At 27.1% G+C, this 13,467-nt stretch overlaps 1 protein-coding gene across 1 annotated transcript in view; it reads right to left on the bottom strand.

Annotated features, from left to right (window-relative positions):
• Positions 1–9,981, bottom strand: part of LOC136088951 (receptor-type tyrosine-protein phosphatase F-like) — a 145,575-nt gene extending 135,594 nt beyond the window's left edge. The window contains exons 1-2 of the mRNA XM_065814235.1: positions 9,809–9,981; positions 5,915–6,046 (exon numbers count right to left, since the gene is read on the bottom strand). Of these exons, the coding sequence (XP_065670307.1) occupies positions 5,915–6,046; positions 9,809–9,952 (276 nt within the window). The 5' untranslated portion in view covers positions 9,953–9,981. The remainder of the gene's footprint in view (positions 1–5,914; positions 6,047–9,808) is intronic.
• Between the last annotated feature and the right edge of the window lie 3,486 nt (positions 9,982–13,467).

Consider the following 13,467-nt stretch of genomic DNA (forward strand, 5'->3'; position numbering starts at 1 on the left):
ATTTAGTTTTAGTATATATATATATATATATATATATATATATATATATATATATATATATATTCATATATATAAATGCATGTCTTTATATGACCAAGCATGTACAATTTTTGTTTTGCTGAATTAGACGCAGCCAAATAATTTAACTTTAATTATTATTGTTAATATCATCAGATTATGAATCATCGGATTCAAATGAACAAGAACAAGAATTTAGCAAAAAAGAAAATTAATCTGTTTTGGTTCCCTCACTTGTTTCAAATTTCATTTATGGAAATAACAGGCATCCTAAAAATAAGAAAACAAAAATAGTAACAAAAAAAAAGAAGAGATAAATCTTAATTTTTAGTAAGGGGTTTAAATCAAACGGCATTGAATTTTTACATAAAATGGTGTGTTATAAACCCCACAAAAGCCTATTCATTCCTCCTATCACTTACTGTAACAAAATTAGTTAAAAAATTGGTTTATAAATCAGTTTGAAATAATTAACTTAGAAACTTTGATCTTTATGCAAGTCTATTATTAAGCGAAATTCTTTTAAATTTAAAATTACTTTTTTACTTTTGTTTATTTTTTCTTCAGATTTTTTTTTCAGTTTATGGTTTTTATTTTTATTTTTATTTAGCTTACTTTGGTTTTAAAGCGTCATTTTTGAAATGCGCGAAAATTATCAAACTATTCAAAAGTCAAGTCAAAAAAACAAAAATTGTACATGCGTACATGCGCTTCTCTTTTATGTATTGTTTGTCATTCTGTAAGTAAAACCTAACTTAGTAAAACTTATAAAGACAATTTAAAGCCATTTCATTTAAATGTTCACTATGGTTGCCGAATGTCAAATAACATTTTCAACTAATTGGGTCTTTTTTGTGACCTTTTCGTTGGAAATTTCTTTCTTTAATAACTCCTATACATTTTATGCTGGATTTAAATCTCGGGAGAATCCTTGGCCTATCCTAGAGTGGAATTTTTTCTAATAGTTTTTACTATATTTTGCAGTGTTCTTTCTTTAATAACTCCTATACATTTTATGTTGGATTTAAATCTCGGGAGAATCCTTGGCCTATCCTAGAGTGGAATTCTGCTTATTTGAAAAACACTCCTTCAATTGAGGTAAAAGTCTTTTTCAATATTCTCCAACCAATCTATAGAAGGCTGAGGCCTTTCTTACTGATAAACCAAAGCATGACTTTAGGGGGATTCTTAATTGTCTGAATTATTTAATCTTCATAAACATTGATAATGTTTTTGACATATTGAGCCTTTTGAGTCATAATTTCTATCACAAACTCATCACTAATGCATACCTTGAGAAAGCAAAAGAAAAGTTCAAAGAACAGTGCTGACGACACAGGTTTCAAAGTGGAAAGGCACACCTGCCAATTTCAAAAAAAAGTCCTTTATATCTAGATTTTTCTGCCAAAAAAAAAAAAAGTCTTTTAGAAAATAAGTGGGGGGCATGTGCTCCCCTAGCGTCCTCAGCTTTGCAGTATATTAGGACTAAAATACTAGGATAAGTTTCTATCATTGTTTTTCAAAGACTTGAAATAACAAAACTTCTTTGCCCAATGCAGGAGTTTCATTCACTAGACATAAGTTAATTTTGGCTTTTTTGTAGGCCTACTACTTTTAAATACTCGACCCATGCAAACTTCGTTGAAGAGTGATTGTTGCTACATTTAGTCCCACCTCATTTAACCTTTAATCATTTAATATTTAGGCCGTATGCAGATCTATCTGTTTCTTCCATCACGCTGCTCAAAGTTGGGGTATATGTTCTATAAAAGTAAACTTGTGTGCAAACATTAAGTAAAACCAAAACATAAATGTTTACAATATGAAAGACCATAGTTGGCTTACAATAAATATTTTTCTGTTCTAAACTTCTGTTAACAAGTGTTGTGTTTATGATTTATCATTAGAATTATTTTTTGAGATTTTGAAATGTGGAACGGAAATTGGGGAACAAATTTACCAATAGAGTTTTATAAAAAGCTGGAGTTTAATGGTATTATGCAAAATATTACATTAAAAAAAAAGTAAAACTTATATATAAAAACGTAAAAAAATGGCAGCCTGTAAAACTTCTTTTTAATATTAATAATTATTAATAATGAGGACCTTGTCAAATTTACTCAAACTTTAAATTAACGAAATTTAAATGGCAGCCACAAAGAAGTGTCAGTTAAAAACTATACTTATATTAGCTAAGAAGATAAAGGACAACTTCAACAACATTATCTAGATGAAATACCAACCAAATCACCAAGAACAACTTCTAGTTGATTTAGATTAAATTCAGGACTAAATTGGTATTATTGTTTTTGTTACCAATTTACAATTAAAATTATTTTAGAAAGGATTTTGAAAAGAATTAAAAAAAACAAAGAGGTTCTTTACATGAATTAAAAAAAAACGAAGAAAATGTTCACAACATAGTTTAGTAGAGTAATAGTTTAGTAATAAAGTTTTATATAGTAATAATAGAATAGTAGTTTAATAATGAACTTTTTATAAGTTGAATTTTAATTAAAAAAAATATTATATACTTTCCACCTGAAACCACTCTGTCAATTGATCCACAAAGATTGTAATTGTAGGTAAGAAACAGGATAGAACATAGATATCATAGAACAGAAATAGAACATCGAAACGAAGAAGATAGAGAAGAAGCATAAATAGAACCTTGCCATACCTTTAAAGTTACTCAAAATGAAGAATAGATCTTTAAGAATAACCTTAATATTGCAGTTAGAAAGAAATGATTTATTATTCTCAAAACCTTTATATAAAAAACTAAAAATAGGGTGAAGACTAATTGTAGGATGGTTAGAGACTAATTGAGGCATTTTTATTGCAAATAAACTAAACCTTTAGTATATAACAATTGATGAAAGTATTTATTCTAAGATACGCCAATTACGTGGGAGAGAGAAGAATGCAAAAATAGAATGACTGTTTGACTTAAAGAATTTCACACTACTGTGACTTATTTATAAAATTCACAAATTTTGTAAATAAGTCACAGTACCTATCCTTTCTAAGATAACTTATCTTCCTGTAATTGATAATCCAATAACTGAACTTAGCGCAACAAATGAAGTTTTAAGCCGAGGCATTGTTATTGCAGATAAACTAAACCTTCAGAATATAACTATGGTACTTGATAAAAGTATTTATTCAAAGAAACACCAATTAGGTGGAAGAGTAAAGATTACAAAAATAGAACTATTGTTTGACTTAAAAAATTTTACACTATTATAACATAGATTTTGAGTCATTCCATGTCACTTAAGAGGCAGCAAAACTAGCAGTGGATTTTCTCAGCAGAGAAGATGCAATGTTATTGCCAGCAGATACTGTTCTTGAACTCGTGCATGCATAACTATTTAAACAATACAAAAAGATGCTTAGTGCCTCGATAAACTTGTTGTTCTTAACTAAATCTTGTTGATGAGTTGAAAGCGTATTATTTTTATTTAAGAAATCAAATCTCTTAAAACTTCTTCTAGAATCTTACTGGATATAATGGTTACTAAAATTAGTAGAATTTCAAAAGAAGATATTTAATTTCTTTATTCAATTGATATCTGTTATTGGCAAAATTTCACTGAATAAACAGTTCACTAAGCTCAAGAGAAGCTGCGTATATATGTGTAAGAAGTAATGCTATTCCATATGTCCAACTTTAAGATTAAAACCTTTAACAAGATAAGATGCACCTTACGTCTATTTAAATGTTTATTAGTCTCTAAATGTTAAACTTTTATGAAAGATTGTACCAATATCCAATTAATTGCTTTAAAAGACAATGTTGGCAAAATAACATCATTTTCTTAAACAAAAACATCTTATTATAATAATTTACTATTAGACTAAGTCAGTTTTCACTGTGAAATGTTTCAATTAAATTAAAAAACCATCCGTTGTTTCATTTGACTTTTTCAATTTTTCTTAAATCATTTAAAGAATGCTGCAAGTAACTTAATAACTAATAGTTATTTAAAAACCTCAATGATGCATGCATTAATATTTTTTTAACATTTATTAATGATTTGTCTGATTGCCTTTAAAATATTTAAAAGAATAGATAGTCAAAACCAAACCAGGGGTTTTTAAAAATTTAACAACTAGAGAAAATTCATGGCCACCATAATTTAAAAAAAAAATGCTAAAATATTATAAAAAAGTTCAAAATCAAAAAATACTAATCAATCTTCTTAACTACTCTAATCGCTATTCGGCCATTAAAAGCACATTTCTTGTAACAAAGCATAAGCATATAGATTTTTTTTAAAATAAAATTAGAGCCCTTTAATAAACTTGCCCATAAAAAAATGCAAGTCTTATGAAGCATTATGCTTTCTGAATTTTACATACAAAACTTGAGTACAAAATTCTGGTACAAAGATCTTGTAATCATTCAAAAAAATTATCAAGAGCTATACGCAAATGCACCATTATTTTAGCAATAGATGGTTTTTATTTTTCTGTTTTGTGTATAACTAAAGTTGCTAATACTAAATTTTGTCTTGTGTGTAACTAAAGTTACTAATTTCATACTAAAAAAATAACAACAAAATTACACGCCATTTAATAACATTAACTTTGTATTGTTGCCACTACTTGGACTGCTGAAGATAAGTTAATGAAATACAATAGTACATAACATTATCTTTTAAAGTGTTGGTAATAGATATTTAAAACTATACTTGATAAAAAAAACATAAAACTCTGACGTTAAAAAATAAATAATTACATACTTATCATCTAATGATTTTATAATTAAAATTATAAAACAATTAGATGATCTAACTAATAACAAAAACTAATAAGTATATTTTTTACCAACTTCTTACTGCTCTGTTCATTAAAAACATTGAGCACTTTTTTTATAAAGGTCACTAACATATTTGAAATATATACATTTTTTAATTTCCTTTGAATGGCTCTTGTGAGGGTCACTATTATCAAAGGAGGCTACTCAAGTTTTTTTTTGTTGTTGTTGCAACTCACAACCCTAAACTCCTAAACAATTGTTGAAGAAGACCGAAGAAGTGTAAAAAAGGGCAAAGAAGTGAAGAAGTGCATAGAAAAAAGGTTGAACTTTAACTTACAATAAACAAATAACTTACAGAGAAACAAGTTAAACTTTAACCTACAATAAATAATTAACTTACAGAGAAACAACTTGAACTTACAACCCATATATTAATAGGTGTATAGAGAATTGTCATACTGTAAAGTTTAAATTAAAACTAACTGTATCAAAAAGAATACAATTAAAACTTATCAAAGTTAAGTATCAAATTAATTTAGAAGACTTTTAGTTTCAAGACATTATCAAGAGCTTAATAAATCAACAAATTCTAAAAAACAAGGTTAATGTGAAATAGAGTAATTCAATGGAAATGATTTTTTACAATATGTTGATAGAGATATAATATAAAAAAAAGTTATAGAAATAAGTTTTTAACAAGAAGCTCAAGTTTCAAAAAGATGAAATACTTTTAATTTGTATTTATTGGACTACTAAATGTGTTATTTTACAAACTGTGTTGTTTTGCTTAGAGAATTGTACTTTTAATCCGCTGCCATTGTTTTATTGTAAAGCACCCATGAAAGACTGATGAAAGTAAGAAATCATTTAATATAATTTAGTAAATTTTACATTTTTAATTATTAAAATTTTAAAAGTCTATAAAAATATACATTTTAGCTTCATATAGAAATATATCTTTCATTAGCATTATAACTAAAACTAAATTTTATTTTTGTGTTGATCTCCTTTTAAAAATGTTTGAGAAAAAGGGAATTTTTTACAAAAACAAAGTATTTTTAAAATGAAATATTTTATAAATTTATATTAATTATATGAACAAAATTTTTTAAATCAAAAATGTATCAAAACCTGGCCATCAACAAAGTCGCCATTTTCTGTGAGAGAATAATTTAAAGAAAACTTTTTTATGTAGTTCTTCGGAGTGTTTCCATCACCTTGAAGTGCAATACCATTAACAGTTGTTACTTTTTCAAATTGAACCTAAACATAAAAAAACAAGTTTAAACAAAACAAGTAATTATAATAACAGTATGTTATATAAGTCTAATAATAGTGAATGATATAGTTAAAATAATATTTCTTTTTCATTTTGTTTCTTTTTATTATTTTATGTTTAACTTTTACAATTTTTAATTTATAGTTTATAATTACTTAATGTTTGGCATATAAGTGACTATTGCTTAAAATGTATTTCAATAAATAATATTTTTACTAAACTTTACCTTCTCAGTCCGTTTAATCGATATTACACTTTACTTTGTAACTTATTTATCATAAATAAATTGATTGTAAATATATTTATTTTTACATATTTAACAAAATAGGCTTTAAAACATAAGTTATAAAAGTTAAAATATAAGAAGAATTATTACCCAGAAAAGGTCTTAATATATCAAATGATTGAAAACAATCACCATTAGAGTTGGAAGTTACTGGAAGACAAAAGATGAAATTTATAATGCAAGATAACAGACAACTTGAAAGATTACAAATTATATAAATCAGGAAAACAAGATGAAGGGAACGAATTCCAAAAACCTGATGTTCGAGGAAAAAGACTAGACAATTAAGAACTTTTGGAGTACTTAGGAACAATCACAATAAAAGAATGAATTTTTGTAGATGGCACTAAAATTCATCCTTTGCTGCTATATAGAGCTAGTGTCAAGAGACACTAGCTCTTTAGAGCAGCGCCTATTATATTATATTTAGAAAAAAGAGAAGCAACATTACCACAATGTGATAATGGTTGAAAATTGGCTGCACGTGTAGGTCCAACTATGTTTACAATATGATTTTGCATCTTGTCTAAAAAAGAAAGCATAGTTTGAAGATATATTCCAGATATGAATCAGTGTTTTTTAAGAAGGCTGATTTGACATTTTTTTTGAAATTCGCTTTTTGTGTGTTTTGTATTCTTCTATAATAGCTTCATCAGTTTATGTTAAAAATGTGTTTAAATTTTATCTTCTTACGCAAATGAAACCACCTGAAAGTTTTTGATTTTTATTAAAAAGGTGAATTTGTTTCAAATACGCCCTTTTTAAAAAAATCATGATTTTTTATCCAGATAGATAACATCACTGAATAGATAATATTGTTATACAGATAGATAACAAACAATGAATAGATAAATCCTGTTATAGTAAGCCTAGGCCTATATAGTTCTTGAGAGTATAACATAGGCACTAAAAAGTCAAAAACTCTTAAAATGATTTGGTCTATTTCCCTAAAACCTTTGCAGCAATGTTGCTCTGTGTTTAAGATTATAGAAATGCTGTGTATTTTATGAAAAAATGTTTTCTAGCTTGTATTAATTGTACATTAATTTTTCTGATTTCATTTTAAAGGTGCAATAAAAAGTGTTTAGACAACTTTGGAGAGGCTAATTTTTTCCAAATGTTATGACATAAAAAGCAAAGACAAACAAGATTTTCATATTCAAGGATTAATAGATGTCACTAAAGTTAAAAAAAGGGTGCCACATAAAAAGGATCTTAAAAAACCAAAGCGGCTTAATAGCTTTTCCTATCATGTGGTTCTAGGCAATGTATGCATAGAGATAAGTTGCAGTGCATTTTTATCTGTCCTAAGTATTAGTGAAAACGATTACGGAAAATAAGAAACCTTAAGGTTATTGGAATAACCCCTAAAGATAAAAGAGGAAAAGGTATTACTGTCTTTCTCAGAATGTTTATGACATTGTTAGTAATCACATAAGATCATTTCCACTCATGGAATCACATTATTAAGGCCAAAAGTATATTTCCTCAATGTAAGTTTAAATATAAAGACAATGTGATAAATTTCTGATTTAAAAGTAAGCAAGTCTTTTTATTGGAACCATTTTAAAATAAATTTTAACTTTCGGATCGGGCGCTCACAAGCGGACACTTGTTGCAAGTGCAAAGAATCAAATCTTAAATTGAAATCACCAAATCTCAATAATGTAGCTAAAAGAGCAGCACAGGCTGATTAAAAAATTGCTGAGTACAAACATGAAACATCAGAAGATGGCTCAAAAAGAGGAGCATGTTCTATTATTGTAATTTGACTAAATAAAGACGATAAGCATACCTGTTCAAAAACTTAACTACATGAGACATCTATCATTCAATGTTTTTTCTATTCATAACATTAAAGAAGAAAAAAATCATGTATACATGTATCATGAAGGTCAAGGAAGAAAAGGGCCTAATGAAGTTACGACTTTTTTAAATGATTTTTTGATCTCAGTTCCACCAAAGTATAATATATTATGTTTGTTTTGTGACAACTGTAGTGGACAAAATAAAAATCAAACCCTATACAGTTTCCTCGCTTGCGATAGGAATCTTGCATTTCTTCAAAAATTTCTTCAGAAAACCAAGGGTAAAAATAACCCAAAAGAAAAGAATATTCACTTTTCTATTAATAACCTGTTTCATTTTGCACATAAGAATGATAAAAAAGGCAACATTAAGTCATTCACCAATATTCATGATTTGGTCTGTCATAATTTTTTTATGTCCAAACATACAGGTACTTGACCACAGGTGGATAGTTTAGCTTATCTAAGTGGCAAAGTTACACTGAAAAAAATGAAGGTGGAAGACAGTAAAAAATTAAAAGAATTCATTGCTGATGAATTCAACAAATTTTATAACGAGTGGTACTCCTGGCCAACTAATGAAAGTGATAATCTCTCTGACAGAGACTTTGAGAAAAATCAAGAATAAAATGCTAAGACTTGATGCTTACTAATAGGTATTTTAGTTATTAATTCATATATATGTATTATATTTATTACTGACACATTAAAACATTGTTTTAAAGTATGTATTATATTTATTACTGACACATTAAAACATTGTTTTAAAGTACATAGTTGTAGTTCTTAAGGAGTTTTAATTATTTTTTCTACCTGAAATACTTGATTTTTTTTAAAAAGCCAATTTTTCAAAATTCGATACGTTAATTATTAACAAACGAAATGTTATAATAAATATCAAATTGTAGGTTATCTAAGATATTACTCTTGCATACATATTTAAAAAATGTATTACACAATTTCTATATACCTAATTATTAAAGATAAAAAGAGTTTTTTTTTAATTTTCTCAAAAACGAGTTTTGAGCGAATCAGCCCTTTTAAAAAACACTGATTCATATGGCAACAGTATTGCATACAGGACGGACTTGAGACTTTTAGAGATAAAGAATAAAATCTGCAGTGTGAAAGTGGTAAGCATGATGCAACCACTATGGTTGCATCATGCTTAAAGTAGCAACAGATGCAACCATAGCAGATGCTAATTTTGCAATGGATTTGATATATGGTTTCCAAACCAGTTTTCATAGTCACACAGATGTTTTAAATTGGAGATACAGCTTCTAGTTGTTGTTTTTTATTTTTTTTGAAAGGTTTTACAAAGAGGGTATCACTAAACTACATGTAACCTTTTAAATATAAAAAATAATTTTGAAAAAAGATTGACAGCACTAATAAAATTAATAAAATCAACTTTTGAGATTAACAAAATAATTCAATTCTCCCTCGAGTTCCCAATAAATGCACTGATTTTTTGATTTCAAAATGTTTTCGAAAGCTTTAGATATGTCAAAATCATTAGCCTTTGCTTTGCCGCCTCCGTCTACATCATGCACAATAGAATCTTTCAGCAACAGCAGTTTGCATGTCAGCCATAGTACAAGAAGGTCAAAAACCTAATTGAAAAATTTATAATTAACTTTAAGTTTTACCTGATACCATGATGACAATCCGTATTCATTTGGACACCAACACTCTTTATTATTTAGCCTCGCCAGATTAGGGTTGTATGTTTTCAGATTACTCCATATTGATGAAGCAGTAAGTTGATTAGCTTTTATGAATCCATTTCTCATTCCAAGTGGTGTTCGATTAGTACAATCTAAAGATATAAATATGATAGACTATTGTTTAAATTAAAAAAAAAATTTTCCTACCTGAAATTTCTGAAAACTAAGCAGGAAACCCTTAAGTATCAGAAATATTGCCTATGCAATAATACATTCAAATTTTATTAGAATTGAGAATAGTACCAAAGATATGGCTGGGAGAAAATGCATGTTTAACTGTATAAAAACAACTTTTATTATAACAATAATAATATAGAGCACTTATAATAACATATAATATTTATATGACTTAATATATGACTTATAACATATAATACTTATAATAAACTTGACTATAACTGTAACAATATACTATAATAATAACAAACTAAAATAACCATCACTTAGAATCTAACTCATCTAATGTCAAAAAAAATCTTGTATTATAAACTTGTTTAAAACCTATGGATTTCTAGACCTAAACAGCATCACATAAGCTTTCTCTTAATGTCTTTTTTCTTAAAACTGCCAAAATAATTGACAAATTTTCTTACTAAGGGTTACTAATAAACTTTGAGTTATATGGGAGTAATGGCTTGAATTCATCATATTCATGATCATGATGATTATTATTATGATTGTCGTTATGATGATAATGGTGATGATGATCATGATCATGATATTGATCATAATCATGATCATGATGAAAACCATGATGATGATGATGATGATGAATATCATAATGATAATTATGAAGATCACGATGATGATGATGATGATGATGATGATGATGATGATGATGATGATGATGATGATGATGATGATGATGATGATGATGATGAGCATGAATATGGCAATGACCATGATGATGATAATAAAGTTCATCATGATGATCAAAAAAATGATCATTTTGATCATCAATGATCATGATTATCATCATAATCATAATCATGATGATGGTCATAATGATGATCATGACAATCTTGATCATGATCATGATTGAAATCATAAAGATAATAATGATCATAATTATGATCATGATGAATGATTTATGCCCTAGCTTTATAAGTAATACAGTACAATCTCTCTAATTCGAATCTCCTTAATTCGAAAACCTCCATAATTCGATTAAATGCAAAGTCACCATGAAATGCGTTTAAGAAAAATCAACTTTCTATAATTCGAAAATCTCTCTAATTCGAACTTTTATTTTTCCCCATAAAATTCGAATTAGAGAGATTTTACTGTATATATTCTTACACTTGATCAATTTCATCTTTGTTGTTTTTGTTGTCTATTTATTTCAAAAGTCTTTACATACATTTTCCTGCATTAGCTTCAGTTGCAGCTATCAATAACCAAACAAAGGTGTTGCAGGAATCTAATAGTATGTAATTTTTATGATTTCAATTTATGAATAATTGTGATGATCATGCTGGTAGTTTTTATGCTCTTTTTTAATTGTAAATTATATTGTATAGGTGAGCTCATTAGAATCAGAAAAGAGACTAATTGTCTTTTATGGTCAATTTAACAGCTACAGCGAGAAACTGTAAATCTGCTCAATACGAAGGCTGACCCAATCAAGCAACTGAGAGTGATGTAAGTAGATCAACTGTAGTGCCAATCTTTTTGCCTGAAATTAAATTTTGTTGTCTTTTTGGCAATTTCAGCAAAATGGTTTTATAATTATTTTTCAATACTTATAGGATGCATTTGTTGATGTAGATAGGCAAAGCAGATGTTTAGACACTTTAAACAGGTTCAACGCAAATTCATTTGCAATTGATTACGCCAAATGCAAATTTGGACACAATTATATGACAAGTCATACCTTTGAGGCCCATGGAATTGCTGAGAGTTAATTTTTTATTAGGGCATGCTTATGTAGGCAGTGTTATAGGGCAGTAGCTTTAAGGCTCACCTATTTTTTATAGGCTGTTGGTACAGGCTGGAGTGGGTGGGAGGGTACAGCCCCTAGGATATTATACGTTCACCCCTTGGATATCCAAGGACTGAAAGAATGATATCCTAGGGGGTGTAACCCCACCCCCACCCCCATCCCCCACCACAATCTACACAATCTATACAAACTATAAATACAATTTAAGCAATCTATAAAGTAGAGAGACAATTGACAATAAAAAACAAAAGACATCAGCCATGCAATTGTGATTTTGTGACTATTAATTATTATACTGTTATGATGCAACTTTTCTGTAAACAAAATGGTATATTATTTTCTACAAACTATCACATTTAGGTGCATCTTCATTGTTATCTGATTGTTCATTACATGTTGTATACAGTTTTATATTGTATTCTGTGTCTGTTATATATATATATATATATATATATATATATATATATATATATATATATATATATATATATATATATATATATATATATATATATATTTATATATATATATAGATATATATATATATACATATATATATATATATATACATATATATATATATATATATATATATATATATATATATATATATATATATATATATATATATATATATACATATATATATTAATATATATATCTTTATGTCAGGTATCTATGTGTCTATTCTCTGGTATATATATATATCTAAATTTGTCTTTCAAAAGACTAAAATAAATAATATCTGCTATACTATTTATTTAGTTTTTAATATGTGACATATTTATTTTTATACAAAAGGAAATTTTATTTTAATAAGAAATGTTCATTCAAACTTTAATTTACCTATTATCATTAATTAAAAAGACAAAATAACATTGTCCTTCCATTCAATATAAAGAAATAATTCCTTATATTATTAGTTTGGTTATTAGATTTATGATATCAGTTTTTATAATACTAAATATTATGGTTCTTCTATGAATCAAAAGTTTGTATACAGCATTCTATCAGAATCATATGTTAGTCCTGCAAGATCTTTTAAAATTTTCTTGTAGATCTTACCTTATCCTATAAGTATTCCTCAAAATCCTACAAGATCCTTCAGAAAGATTCTTGTAAGTCCTGCGGGGACATGTGCAACTCATCATATAGGATTCTTGTAGGATCTGTAAGATCCAACAAGAATCCTATATCATGAGTTGCACAATATACAGCTTATGGCTTAGATATACAGTTTGTGGTAAAAAACAGTTCTTCACTTGTCTAAGGTTATTAGACTGACAAAATTAAGGTAAGATTATAAAAAATCGCATTAATTTAATTAAGGAAACTAATTAAATTTAATGTTTTCTTTAAACACCAGAAAAACGCAAATTAAAAGACCCCAATGTTTTTTGAAACATTCTGAATGTTTTTATTTTATTTTTTTAAAATAAAATATTCTGAATGTTTTTAATTTTGTTTTTTTATTGTAAAACATACGCGGAGTAATGCCACATCAACTATCTTATAGTCTGACTAGCAACAGAGTGCTGCTACATTGACTGAGGATTTAGTTGGGGTAAGCAGTTTACTAAATAATAGAAAAATAAAAGAAAATAAAAAGTTTTTCCGGTAAATAAATTTTAAATTATTT

Source organism: Hydra vulgaris, chromosome 12, assembly GCF_038396675.1.
Source record: "Hydra vulgaris chromosome 12, alternate assembly HydraT2T_AEP".
NCBI lineage: Eukaryota > Metazoa > Cnidaria > Hydrozoa > Anthoathecata > Hydridae > Hydra > Hydra vulgaris.